This window comes from Paroedura picta, chromosome 1 (genome assembly GCF_049243985.1).
Source record: "Paroedura picta isolate Pp20150507F chromosome 1, Ppicta_v3.0, whole genome shotgun sequence".
Classification (NCBI taxonomy): domain Eukaryota; kingdom Metazoa; phylum Chordata; class Lepidosauria; order Squamata; family Gekkonidae; genus Paroedura; species Paroedura picta.
Window position 1 is genome coordinate 84,153,362 of NC_135369.1, and position 14,593 is coordinate 84,167,954.

At 43.9% G+C, this 14,593-nt stretch overlaps 1 protein-coding gene across 4 annotated transcripts in view; it reads left to right on the forward strand.

Moving 5' to 3' along the window:
* The window catches only part of B3GALNT2 (beta-1,3-N-acetylgalactosaminyltransferase 2), a 40,886-nt gene that overhangs the window by 22,119 nt on the left and 4,174 nt on the right, over positions 1-14,593 (forward strand). The window contains exons 7-12 of one of the 4 annotated variants that reach the window (XM_077345741.1): positions 919-997; positions 4,348-4,531; positions 7,155-7,280; positions 8,656-8,815; positions 10,371-10,427; positions 13,952-14,590. In XM_077345741.1, coding sequence (XP_077201856.1) covers positions 919-997; positions 4,348-4,531; positions 7,155-7,280; positions 8,656-8,815; positions 10,371-10,427; positions 13,952-14,035 — 690 coding nt within the window. In that variant the 3' untranslated portion in view covers positions 14,036-14,590. Of the gene's footprint in view, positions 1-918; positions 998-4,347; positions 4,532-7,154; positions 7,281-8,655; positions 8,816-10,370; positions 10,428-13,951; positions 14,591-14,593 lie in introns of those variants that run through there. The other 3 variants (XM_077345733.1, XM_077345722.1, XM_077345715.1) reach the window with 3 other exon arrangements.

Here is a 14,593-nt window from a genome sequence, read left to right on the forward strand (position 1 = left end):
ATTTATAACCTTTCATTTCATTTGAAAAGTAGATGGATTTACACCATCCATGCAGTTCATGATTCCCTTTGGGATCCAAATACAGTGATTTATATATTGCTTGCTGTGGGTTGCTAACTGGGAGGGGGAAATTAGACATCATGTTGAACATGAAGTTGATTCCAAAAATGTCAGCAGCAAATGTAGCTGCTGTAATCAAGAACTGTAAAAGATTCTGTTGTCCCAGCGGCCACATCTTTAATTTTGTATTATTTTTATTATTCCTGTTCATATCATCAAAAGGTTCAGTCCATGGCGGGAGGGGGGCAGCAACATTACACCTATTCCCTCCATGGTTGGATGAAGGACATTAATTTGGTGTTTACAGTTGGGGACTCTGCTTTTTGAGAGTACTCTGATTGCAGAGTGAGAAAATATGCAGAGGACAAATCCCTCTCTACATGATAGATTAGATCTTGTTCCAAATTTCTACTTGTGCTAGAGCTTTTGCACGAAGGGGAACACAGGAAAAAGATAGCCATTTGCACTAAGTTTGTCCCATTGAGCTTACACTTTTTTGAAGATGTGAATCATTTTGTCTTTTAAGCTGCAAGTCCACTTAGTTTATGATAAACTTGACTTTATCATGAATTTTATGAGGAGTTTAATTTTTTAAAGAAATGCTTAACAAACATTGTACATTTAAAAAGTTAAAGACTACAGAATATTATTGTCCCCTACCAAAGAGTGTGGAGAATTCTACTTCTAGTTAAGGGATTAAAGGTAGCCAACAACGAATTCTTGGGGTGCTTGCAGCCTTTAACATTCCAGTGGCTTTGAGAGTTAAAGTAGTTCCCAACTGTTTTAGCACTATATAATCATTATGCATATAGGAGAATTTGAACTAATTCTCATATTATTAATCACTCTATGAAATAGGCAGGGGAAGGATCATTGCCACATGAATTTACACAAGGTGTGGAGGGGATCGCAGGTGGTTTTATTTACATAATTCAAGGTGAGTATTCAAATGTTCTGTTTGTTGGGTTGTTTATTTTTCAATTTATACCCCATCCCTCCTGGCAATGCCAGTTCAGGGTGGTTTACAACATATTATCCTTATCCATGGTTCCTCTATATATTTGTGAAACAGCCTCGGGGGTGGAATGTGTCTGGCTGTCCAAGTTGGAATAAGGCCAATGACTGGCCTGCCCCTACAGCTCCCGCCCTCCCTCCCTGGATACTAGCCACGTTCTTCTCAGAGGTGCCAGAGACCGAGAGAGACACACAAGAGCCTTGCCAGACCACACACGAGCCCTCATTCCCTCCTATCACTCCTGCTGCGAGGGAGGCAGAGAGAGACATAGAGAAAGCTGCCCCAAGCTGCTGACAGAGACACAGAGAGAGCCACCCTTGCTGCGACGGAAGGAGAGACACACAGAGAGCTGCCCCAAACAGCATACCAGTCCTTCTTCCCTCCTAAGAACAAGCCCTAATTACCTGCTATGCCTCTTTCTGTGAGGCACACTGAGAGACACGCAGGGAGAGGGAGAGAGAGAGAAAGAAAGAGAGATCTGCACTTCCTGGTGTCCCCTGGATCCTAGCTCTGTCTTACAGGCCCTGTGGAACTGACTCAGTTCCATCAGGCTCTTAGCTCCTCCAGTTCCATCAGGCTCTTAGCTCCTCCTCCTCCTCCTCCTCACTGGTTGAGGTCAGATGTACTTGTTTTGAGCCAGGAGTCACCTGCACTGGACCAGCTTAATGTCCTTTGGGGGGCATAGTCAGTTAAGTGGTCCCAGTAACAGTTTAATAGTTATGCTGGTTGCTGCTTCTTCCCTCCGTTGATACATGGAAAGATAAGCTCAAGCAAGTCTCAGGTGTACATATAGAATACTGCATAATTTAGTGGTCGTGTACCATCTAGTCTTTTTCAAATACCCCATTGGTAGATTTTTGTGTATCCTGGGCTACTAACATCTGGCTAGGAATTGTAAATTCTCTGGCAAGTTGCTGCCTGCTCTGGCAGATGGTACACAGCTATTGGGCCAGGTGGTGAATGAAAAATGAAAAGCATGCCTACTGGATGGGGGATACGCTTCTAGGTAACACTGTGTGTGAACGAGACCTTGGGGTACTTGTGGATTGTAAACTAAACATGAGCAGGCAGTGTGATGCAGCGGTAAAAAAGGCAAATGCCATTTTGGGCTGTATCAACAGGGGCATCACATCAAAATCACAAGATGTCATAGTCCCATTGTATACGGCACTGGTCAGACCACACCTGAAGTACTGTGTGCAGTTCTGGAGGCCTCACTTCAAGAAGGACGTAGATAAAATTGAAAGGGTACAGAGGAGAGCGACGAAGATGATCTGGGGCCAAGGGACCAAGCCCTATGAAGATAGGTTGAGGCAGTGGTCCCCAACCTTTTTATCACCGGGGACCACTCAACGCCGGGGACCACTCACCAGGGACCACTCAACGCCTTTTACTGAGGCCCGGTGGGGGGGGGGGTAGTTTACTCCTCTACTCTCAACCACTGCCCTAACGCTCTCTGATCACTATGGCTATGTTTAAACATCCCTTCAAAATAAGATACAGACACGCCACAACAATGAACATAAGGAACATTTTATTTTCATGGAAATTTTAACTCGTGACAATGACAAATCAATGGTAACCCTGAGCTTGTTTCTCTGCAATCTGGGAGTGATGGGAGACAATGACACCCGAAGTGTGTTGTAAAGGGCTGGGGGGGATGAAGTAAAGAGCCGGGGGGGGGGGAGAAGGTGTCCTTCGGGGCCCGCCTCCAATTAGTCAAAGGACCACATGTGGTCCGCTGCCCACAGGTTGGGGATCCCTAGGTTGAGGGACTTGGGAATGTTCAGCCTGGAGAAAAGGAGGTTGAGAGGGGACATTATAGCCGTCTTTAAGTATTTGAAAGGTTGTCATTTGGAGGAGGGCAGGATGCTGTTCCCATTGGCTGCAAGGGAAAGGATGGGTTTAAACTACAAGTAATGGGTTTAAACTACAAGTAAAACGATATAGGCTAGATATCAGGAAAAAATTTTTCACAGAGTAGTTCAGCAGTGGAATAGGCTGCCTAAGGAGGTGGTGAGCTCCCCTTCACCGGCAGTCTTCAAGCAAAGGTTGGATACACACTTTTCTTGGATGCTTTAGGATGCTTAGGGCTGATCCTGCGTTGAGCAGGGGTTGGACTAGATGGCTTGTATGGCCCCTTCCAACTCTATGATTCTATGTGGTGTGCCCCATCTCCCAGGGGTATTCAAGGTTTGTCAGAACATAGAATCTGAGGAAGCATCAAGACAGGGGCGTTTTTGCAGGTCATATTCTAATATATAGAAGAAATCACTGCTTTACATTTTTAGCAAAGAAATGTAGAAGTACATATTCTTGAGGATTTTACATGTCTAATCTTCAGAGCCCTATTTTATTCCTTTTGCTTAAGAATAGAAGATCAGCATTGCAATGTAATGTGCAGAATAGGCAAGATTTTCCTTTAGAGCGGTGGTGGCAGTTCTTCCACCTTCTCTTTACCAGTTTCATACAACAGGAGGTTAGTGGTGGTTGCTGCTGCATCTTCTTGCCACTATATTGCCTGGTGATTGCTGATTGAAAAAGGTTTCACCAGCTGGTGCTGCTGTTTGTGCTCTTCCTCTGTGAGAAATGATTGAGAAATGGGCTGCTCTTTTTCAGCCTAAACTCCACTGCTGTGCAGAGGGAAAAGGCCAGTGGCTGCTGATGCTGTCTTTTGCAGGTTGTTTGCCCACTCATGAGTAGTGGCTACCACATGTCCTCTGTACGGAAAATCAGCAGACACAGGTACATGCTGAGGATGTGGGTGCTTTATGAGGGCATTCCTCACCTCTGTCTGGAGAGAAGTATGTGTATGGTAGTTACTGCTGCTTCATTTCAGAGATGGTGGTTCAGGAGCAGGCCCCTATTGAGATACCGGGGTTTGCCATGTGGAACTCTGCTGATGGAGCATAACTTTCCCTTCTTCCTCTCCACTTCCCTAAAATGCTGTTCCTGGGGAACATTTTGGGTCCCCAGTGAGAGGAAGGAAATAGACAAAAATCATCTCCTTTTTAACTGATGGAAACATCTCCCATCACTGGGAAAGGATCTTTGGTTCTAATACAGTGCTAGGATGCTGTCTTAATTACACTTAATTATACTTCCTGTTCTCCAGTTTTGAAAACTACACCTGAATTTATCAAGAAAAGTCTAGTTCCATTCTTGCTGATATGTGGGGGAAGAGTAGAAAATATGACCTATCTGTAATTGCTATGTGGATGCTGAACATGCCTGTGATAAAAATTTCCTTGCCTCTCCTGCCTCCTTTTCAGAAGGAGAGGCCCTTTTACAAAGCTTGCAGAGTCGGCCTGAAAGGATTATGCATCATATAAATAAACTTGAAGAGGAAGATGCCTTATTGAAGGATGAAAGCAGCACCTATGATGATATTGTTTTTGTCGACGTTGTTGACACATACAGAAATGTTCCAGCTAAATTATTAAACTTCTATCGATGGTAGGTTGGAAAAGACTGTTGGGACTTTGTCTGTGGCTTGTCTGTGGATTAAGGCAGTGGTCCCCAACCTGCGGGCCGCAGCCTGGTGCCGGGCCGCGAAGGCCATGGCGCCGGGCCGTGGCTCCCTCTCCCTGCCCCCCCCCGCAGTAAAAAACTTCCCAGGCCGCAAGCTTGCAGCCCGGGAAGCTTCTTACTGCGAGAGGGCAGGGAGAGGGAATCAGGGCCGGCTGCGCCCCGCGGGCGCGGCCCGCGAGTGCGGCCCGATGCGTGGGCACGGCCCGCGGGTGCAGCCTGATGCGTGGGCGCGGCCCGATGCATGGGCGTGGCCCGCGCGGGACGCGCCCCGATGCCCTGCCGGTCCCCAACCTCAGAAAGGTTGGGGACCACTGGATTAAGGACTTCTCTACAGCAATGGGCTTTATTACAATTAATGTACATTGTTGGTTGCTTTTGCATGCCCAGTTTGTATGTCTTCCTGTCTGATTGCACTTCTTATTTTGAGTGAGGGGGGGATGATGACATCGTATTCGCTAAAAATGGTCAACTTTTGGACATGTATCACATGCCACATTGAAATATTAGCTAGTCTCGTTATGACCACCGTATATATGCAGCTCTGATTTACTGAGTTGGAGAGGAAGATACAGTGCATGGAGGAATGCAAGTCTCATCTGGGCCATAGCTAGAAATCCCTCTTGCTCTTCTCATGGCTTGTGTCAAACTCTCTCTCTCTGCCTGTGTCATTTATGGAACTTTAAGACTAATGAAGTTTTATTCAAGATATAAGCGTTCATGTGCAAGTACACTTCTTCAGATAGACACAAAAGCTTGTATCTTGAATAAAACATTGTTGGTCTTAATGGTGCCACAGACTTTGTTCTGCTGCTTCAAACCAACACAGCTACCCACCTGAATTTTATTTTAACATTCTTTTAAATTATTTACATGTTAAATATATTGGAACAGAAATTAAGCCCGCTGTAGAAGAAAGACAGCGAGTGCTAGAGAATGGGGAGGCAGACTGTAGACAAAGAAGGAAGAAGAGGAAAGGAAGTATGGGAGGGAGAAAGAAGGGCAAGGGGTGGTTGAAGGGATGGTTAGAAGGGGAAAAGAAAGGAAGTAAAGGAGAGAAACAGGAAGCAAGTGAGAGGGAGAGACAGAGAGACAGGAAGGAGATGGAGAAATAGAGGAAGTCAGGAAGTAAGAAGAAAGAAAGGAAGGCAGGCAGAGAGGTAGGTGAAAGGGGAGAGGGGTGTGAAGGGGGGGAATTGTGGGGGGTCGAATCGGGAGGGGGAGGTGGCGAGGAAAGGGGGGTAGAGAAGAGTGTGTGTGGGTGTGTGGGGTGGGGAAGGAGTGGGAGAGTGCAGTGGGTGGGTGGCTGTGTGTGTGTGTGTGTCTGTGGGGGTGGGGAAGCGGCGGTGGCATGATGGAGGGGGCGGCCAGGGTTTTTTTTGTGTGTGTGTGTGTGTGTGTGTGTGTGTGTGTGTGTGTCTGTGGGGGTGGGAAAGCGGCAGTGGTGCAATCGCAGGGGGGGGCGGCCAGGGGGGGTTGGCCGGTATGTGTGTGTGCGTGTGTGGCTGTGGGGGCAGGGAAGTGGCGGCGCGAGGGGGGTGGCCAGGGGGGTTTTGTGTGTGTGTCTCTGTGGGGGCCGGGAAGCGGCGGCGGGGCGATTGTGGGGGGGGGACGGCCAGTGGGGTTTGGCTGGTGAGTGTGTGTGTGTGGGCGCAGGGATGCAGCAGCGAGGCGATGGGGGGGGGGGTTGGGTGTGTGTTTGTGTGTGTCTGGGCGAGGGGAAGCCAGGGAGGACTCACCGTCGGGGAAGGCTTCACCTTGTGTGCGGTGAGTCCCCGGCCGGGCAAGCCGAGGCTGGGCCAAGCGGCCAATGGGGAGCCGGGACTTTGCATGCCTCCCCATTGGCTGCTTGGCCCTGGAGTGACACTCAGAGGGCTCAATCAGGAGCCGCTTTGCGGCTCCTGATTGGGCCTTCCGAGTTTTTATCCCGGACAGAGCCCGCCCTTTCTCCTCTCCCTTAGGGCTTACTCTTTTATTTATTCTACTCCGCAGGAGTGGTTAAAGATATGCTAAAACAGCAGGCGTTGTCCCACAGTTTCTAAGGCCTTCCAAGTCAGAAGAATGTCTTTAACTTAGTCTGGAAAGCTTGTGGGAATGGTGCCAGCCCTGAGGGAGACCTAAAATGTGTGGGTAGCAGTTGAAAAGGTTTTACAGGTCCCAGCTAACTTTACCTCAGATAAGATCAGTTCTTGCAGGAAGGCTCCTGTTTGGATCTCAGCCTTTTGATGTGGATGGAAGTGGTCCTTTGGGCCCAAGTGATTAAGTAATTGAAAGGGCAAAACGTAGTAATCTTAAACTGAGCCAGAAACAAATCAGTAGCCAATGGAGGTAGTATACCAGTAGTCTGAAGCACTCATTACAGCAAGAATCAATTATTGCTCTTGCTGCTTAGTTTTGTATCAGCTTGAAGGTTCCAGACTTTTTTCAGAGGCATTTCCAGTAAAATTATATTACAATAATTTAATATACATGTTACATGTATAACTGTATCAAGGTCAGTTAAAAGAGATTTCATTGTTCATCCACAATTTTTTGTTTTGTTTGGCTACAGGACAGTAGAATCGGCAAGTTTCAACGTGTTGCTGAAAACAGACGATGACTGCTACATAGATTTAGAGGCTGTGTTCAACAGAATAAAGCTTAAAAATTTGGGCAGACCAAATGCTTGGTGGGGAAAGTAAGAGTAATCTTTTATTATTATTATTATTATTATTATTATTATTATTGATCAGTTTCACAAGCAAACCAGATGGCTACCTGTGCTCAAAGATTCTGGAGAAAGGAAGATTCAGGTATTTTAAATTTGTGCATTTGTTTAATTGAAAAAATTAGAAAGCTGGTATAAATTTAGCAGAAACATCAACCTTCCCTCACAATTTCCCTCATTGCCTCCTCCAGCAGTGTGCCAGCTATTGGCAGTATGAAAGTGAATAACTTGGCTTAATAAGTATTTCTAATGTGCACTTTCTAGGGAATGTGTCATGTTCCACCATTGTTTGAAGCATTGCTCTCTAACCTTTTGTTCTTTGGATTGGATCGTATTCTGTTGCTCCACCAATATGATCTTCCAAAACCAAACACTTTCTCAGGGCACAAGATTCTTCTGCTTTGTACCATAGGCATATACTGGTGCCAGTAGAGTGAAAGTCTAGGACACGTGCTTACCATTTTGCTTTCTTAGTGTTATTTTGCTTGGTCAACCAGGCATTAAAGCTTATGGGAGAAATAGAATAACACTCTGTAATATAAGCAATGTAGGAAACTAAGTAGAATGGAGTTAAGAAGATACACTTGCTTAGTTTTATGTGGCCTTGGGCAAGCTGCCCTCTCTTTGCTAATCTTCAAATGTTCTTAATGAGAATAAACTGACCTCTGGATAGAATGGGAAAGCAACCTAAATAAATAACTTTGTTTTGGCTTTTGAAAGTACGTATCTATAGCCAGTTACATTAGATATGTCCCTCATGATTTATGTTGATATGGAAGTCCTAATGGAAGATGTTTTCCCTCCTCCTGAAATGGTTGCAGTCTGACTCACCACGCCATTATCCCTGTAGCTTAGGAGCTACAAAAGAAAAACACGTTTCTTTTAATGAAGTTTAAAAGCTTCAACTATAGGGCAGAATATTTGGGTCAGAGGACCAAAGCTTTGGTGAATGAAGTTACTCCATTGCCTTTCAAGTGTTCAAAAGAACATCTATACTAGGAAGACCCTAAAAACAAATGTAAGGAAGTAGAGGAGGAAATAGATCATCTCTTTCCTGTTTACTCTTCTGTTACTCATAGGCTGGATAAAAGAAACAGAAAGAAGAATCAGATGAAAAATTAAAAAACTAGTGTCTGAATTACCACTCCATTTATTTGCATTAGGTAAGAAAACTGTGGAGTGAGGGTACACCCCTTCTTCCTAGGAAATAGACAACCTAATATAATTTCCTGTCAAGCCACTAGCAGGAAAAAAACACTTGAAATGGCCTTAAATTGCACAGATGAAGAGTTATTTACTAACATTCTGTTCCAAAGAACTTCTGTTTTATAATTTTGGTCTTAAGTTTCAGATTAAATTGGGCAGTCGATCGGACAGGGAAGTGGCAAGAACTGGAGTATCCAAGCCCTGCATACCCAGCCTTTGCTTGTGGGTCTGGTTACGTTATCTCCAAAGACATTGTAGAATGGCTTGCAAGCAATTCAGAAAGACTAAAGATATATCAGGTACTGTAACTATAATTGAATAGGGGGAGACAAGATGTCTGATTAAAGAACAAGTGGGGTTGAATACACAGACAGGCAGCATTCTGCAACTAGGGCTGTTACTTTTTGTAAACACAATTTCCAGATTTAAATTTACCTAAAGGCTGACTGCAGTACTTGAACTAAAAGAGAAGATGCTTCGAGGTGTGGAAAGAATGCTCATGTTTTACAGCGTTACAGTGTGACAGCTTCTGGTCTTATAAAAGTTCCTTATATGTTTATCTCTATATCACATGAAACCATGCTTTAATTATGCTAACCATAATTAGTGGATTGTGTAAATTCTGCTATTTTAGTAACCATAGTTAATTTAGCTATGAACAAGGAATCCTCAATTTTCTGTTTTTCACTCTTATCCGGTCTGCATAAAGCTCTCTCCTTGTCTGTGTTCATGACTTTAATGCAGTCCTAACTTTTCCACGAGTAATCCCTATTGAACAGACCGGAATAGGATTTTAATTAGAATTACTTGAGATTGCTGTCTTGCATGTGTAGCCCACTGATATACTCCACCCTTATATGCTCTGATCAAAGCAAACTTTACTTTCTTCATTGCTCCAAACCTGGTTGCTAGTGGGGCTTGTCTGGGAAGTGGATCCCCCCTCCCCCCGGTTGTTTTGGCAGGAATGCAAGGCTGGTCCCCCAGGCTATGGTAGCGTAGAATGGCACCTGCCTCCCCACCATCAGTTGTAGTAGAAAGCAAGGCTGCAGGCTCCAGGGGCAACTTGCATGGCATGAGCTCAGGGCTGGAAAATGGAACACCTCTTCAACTTCACTGCTGACAGGGTCTGGGGATGACCCCACCCCAGACATGCTTTGCTACCACTGGCAAGGCAAAATAAATTTGTTCCTCTTGAGAGGCTCTGAATACTTGGGTGCGTGGTTCAATTTAAATGGGATGTCTTCTGAATAGGGACAAGAAAGAGTTAAAGTCAGAACTAAGCAGCTTTGAAGGTCTGTAGGCATGCCATAACGGACGTCAGTTGGCAGCTTTCTTTTGAGTAGACTAGGTTGTTGAGTAGAGGAGTGAGAAGACTCTGAAAGTAGACTTTGTCAAGGCAAGGTAGGATTGCTAAATCCTGGTTTCACAAACCATGGCTAAAATATGCTGTAGCATTGCATGGGAAGAGCCTAATGCTGGGAGCGATCGAGGGCAAAAGAAGAAGGGGACGACAGAGAATGAGGTGGCTGGATGGAGTCACTGAAGCAGTAGGTGCAAACTTAAATGGACTCCGGGGAATGGTAGAGGACAGGAAGGCCTGGAGGATCATTGTCCATGGGGTCGCGATGGGTCGGACACGACTTCGCACATAACAACAACAACAACAAGCATTGCATGGTGTCTGAACAGAATGATATTTACTTGTTCTATTTTGTTTCCTAAAATATAGATGTCAGGGCAGCTATACTTTACAGAAATGTTGCACAAAAATTAGTCAAATTATCTGCCTTAGGCAGCAGAACTGATTTTCAATCTTGAGATGTCCTGAGCTTCTTTTGTTTAAAAAACACATAGGGAGAAGATGTAAGCATGGGTATTTGGATGGCAGCAATTGGGCCAAAACGTTATCAGGTATGTTTTTAGTAAGGGTATCATTTTTATGAATGATGTATTCTGGAACAAATTGATCAATTATATTTAAATGTGCACATATTAACAAATATATCCTTTCCAGAGTTGTTCAAGGGAAGTATAAGGGAACTTACAATTCATCAACCATTTACTACACAGAAGGAAAACCTTTTAAATATTTAGCCTAGTATCCAAAGAACCGTGAAACTAGTTTTATAAGCTCATGGGGAGCTTCGAACTTCCTCAAACAGCAGCCCCCCCCCCCATGTTGTACAACAAACAATTTTAAAATTGAAGTTTCAAGCCAAGTGTGGCCTATAGAAATGATAAATTTATTTTTAATTCTACTCTGCTAGTGCATCAGTCCTTTACAGGAGATTAGCAAGCTCTTGGCTCCTGGAATAATTTACCTGATCATTAAAGTTTATGTCTGATGAAAGTTTAGCTTTGAAACAGAATAATTTTTGGGGAGAAAATAGATGGCACTGGAGGAACTATAGATGGTGTATTCATTACATGTGTGGATCTGAAGAATCAAAAAGATGGCAAACATGAAGTGTCTCCTGTCTGAAAAGTTTGATGGACTCACCTGCCTATGTGTACTGATCTAAAGCAAGCTTTTTTGAGAAACTGCCTTATGCCATTCCCTCTGTTGTCACTGTGGTTGTAAAATCACTTTTCAAAGTGCTGTATGGTTCCTGAAGACCATAGCAAGCATAGAAGTATAAGATTATGTGCTGGAAAAATCAGTTTCCTGGGCCTAAGGACAGCCATTATCTTCATTTATTTATTTAAGCTTCAGCTTCCTGTGACAGTTATGGGTTCAATTTATTAGGTGGTGGTTCAGCACTATGAGAGGAAAAAATATTCTAGAAACAGCCAGACATCAATTTTAGTAGAAAAATAGCCTTCTATTCTTCCTCTAGAGATTTTTGTGACAGGTTAAACTCCTATAGATAGAAGGCCTTGCTTGTTCAAAGACTAATATGAAAATGTGCTTTAATAACAGTAAAGGTATCCCCTGTGCAAGCACCGAGTCATGTCTGACCCTTGGAGTGACGCCCTATAGCGTTTTCATGGCAGACTCAATACGGGGTGGTTTGCCAGTGCCTTCCCCAGTCATTACCATTTACTCCCCAGCAAGCAAGCTGGGTACTCATTTTACCGACCTTGGAAGGATGGAAGGCTGAGTCAACCTTGAGCCAGCTGCTGGGATCGAACTCCCAGCCTCATGGGCAAAGCTTTCAGACTGCATATCTGCTGCCTTACCACTCTGCGCCGCAAGAGGCTCTTTTAATAACGGTAGAACTCTGTAAAATACAACCATGAAACAAAATATGCATAGAAAACCTGAAAAGCACCCAGAATAAACAAATTGAGAAAGTGTGATTAATCAGTGCAAACTACTTACCCAACTGAAAGATGTTTCTGTCTTCTCTGGATCCAAGATGAAAACTTAGCTAATTGTGTTGATTAATTGTTTGCTTAATTTTATTGCAGAGTTCTCCTCTAATTAGATTGTTGCTGTTTTATTTGACGTTCAACATCTTTATTTATAATTAGATTAGACTATCTTCAAAGCCCATTCCTAAGAACGGGCCTTGAAAGGGCCCCCTCGGCTGGCCCCTAGCCAGGAAGCGTAAGGTGGCCTTGGGCGGCAGCTTGCAGCCAGATCGTGGGGCAGGTGGGGGCTGGGCAGCTCGTTAGCAGGGCTGAGACAAAGCTCCTTATCAGGCAGTCAACAGGCCAGGAGCCCCTCATCAGCAGGCCCAGCCTAGCAGGCCAGGAGGCCCTTGCTAGCAAGCCCAGCCTAGCAGGTCGGGAGGCCCTCATCAGCAGGCCTTGCTTAGCGGGCCAAGAGGCCCTCTTTAGCAAGGCCTCCACCATGATCCTTTGCTCAGGGCCTCTCCACTTACCTGATGCCGGTTCCAGGCACTGAGGTGTCTGAGAGCAAAGAGGCTAGAGTCCAGGGACAGAGGGCAGGAACTGCAGGGGCAGGGCCAATCAGGGCAAAGCTGGCTGCACCCTGATTGGTCCTATTCCAACTTGGACAGCTGGACATGTCCCACCCCCTAGGCTGTTTCATAAATATATAGAGGAACAACAATGGATAATGATTTCTATAACCACCCTCCCGGAATTGCTGGCTTGGGGTGGTTTGCAACATTTTGTTAACATAAACATAAATAATCTTAAAACAGTAAGAATCACAGACAAAACAGTCAAAATTACTCATTATCTACTATAGGAACTAACCAATATTGAGTTTGTCTTCTCCAACCCCTTTTCCAGCTAAGGGAGGGCAAGTTATTTAGAGTGGGGGCCATTCCAATGATTTCACTGTTGGTTATTGGCCTCAACCAAATGTCTGGTGGAAGAGCACAGTTTTGCATACCTTTTGGAACTGAGGAAGCTCCTGCAGAGCCCCCAGCTCTTCCAGGAGCTCATTCCACCATGTAGAGGCCAGGACCAAAAAGGCCCTGGCCCTGGTTGATGTCTCTAGGGGCCACGGATCACCAGCCAGTTTAACTGACAGAGTGGAATGCTTTTGAGGGGAATATAGTCAGCTAGGTGGTCCCTCAGGTACACAAGGCCCAGACTACAAATGTCCTTAAAGGTCAATATCAAAACCTTGAACTTGATCCAGAATTCAGCTGAGAGCCAGTGCAGTTGCTTGAGAACAGGCCAGATATGGGCCGTTCAGGGTGTTCTCTCTAGAAGGATCTGTGCTACTGCACTCTGGACTAGTTGCTGTTTCCGAGTCTTAAGGCATGGGCAGGCCTGTGTAGAGCAAGTTGCAGTAATCTAACCTGGAGGTGACAGTCGCATGGATCACTGCAGCTAGTTGCTCTGCAGCCAGGTAGGACACTAGTAGCTTATCTTGGCAGAGACAATAAAATGCCAGTTGAGCTACTCTGGTGACCTGAGTCTCCATAGACAATTTGTTTCTTTTCCTTGGTTAAAATTGAGAAATTCTTGCACTCAACAATAGTTTTCTCCCAAAACAATGGACAAATTGTCTCCTTTTCAAAAGTAGAATGACTATGTTAATATTGTCTTCTAAATTTATATCCTCTTTGCCTTATTGAGAAATGACGTCACATTTTTCCAAGATGATCATAATATCTCTAGGATTCACTCACAGAAGTCCATTTCCTAGATGCCAGTGTGGTCACTTATATAGTCTCCTGATTCTAACAAGTCTAAGCAATGTGGGGAAATTTGCTGATATAAAGCAACAGTGACATCTCCTATGTGGAATATTTTCTCAAAAGAAAGTTGCTTTCAGCTTTCTCTTTCCCAGTTCTGAAGTGAGGTTAAGAACCAGTTATTCAAGAGGGTGCTACCAGCAAGGCGAACTTCTTTGGTCAGGTGGTTACTGATGTATAGCATCCTGGCTGACTTGCTCTTGACATTAAAGAGATCTTAATCTTTTATCCAAACCATAAGAAATTAATGTGAACGTCTGAATTTTTTTAAAACTGCATCATAATTTCTTATATAAAATATTGAATTTTCTTTAGGTATTTCAAGAAGATATTTTAGGTATTTATAGGTATTTCAAGGTATTTCAAGAAGATATTTTTATAGTTCATTCAGTAACTTAAGTTAGTACTTAACATTACATTAACTCTGAATTAGTTCCATTCTTATTCATTAATTCTAGGAATAAGCATGACAGTAGTTAGTAGATTTACGTGGGAAGCCTTGTTGGTCTGAAGCAACAAAACAAAGTATGAGTCCAGTGGCATCTTTAAGACTAACATTTAATTCTGGCTATTATTCTTTTAATTCTGAAGAAGTGTGTGTACACACAAAGCTTATACCCAGAATGGGACATTGTTGGTGCCACTGGCCTCAAACTTTATTCAAGGGGCTAGTAGAGATACCCAGTAGCCCCTACAACATGCATCTGAAAATGTTTGATGTTTCACCTTTTTTCTGGGCGCCTAATACCACAGGGTTTTATTTCCTATTCAGCTGTATGTGGAATGGAAATTATTATCTGTTAAAAATAAAAAAATAAAAATGTGGTTAAAAGGCTGTGTTCTCAGAGTAATGGTTTTAGTAACAGCTGCTTGACAAAAAGATACTTAATGTTAGTTATCTTTAGGGCAAACATTCTCTTTGCTTTTAAGGAAACACTGAAATAACTCTCTCTTAAA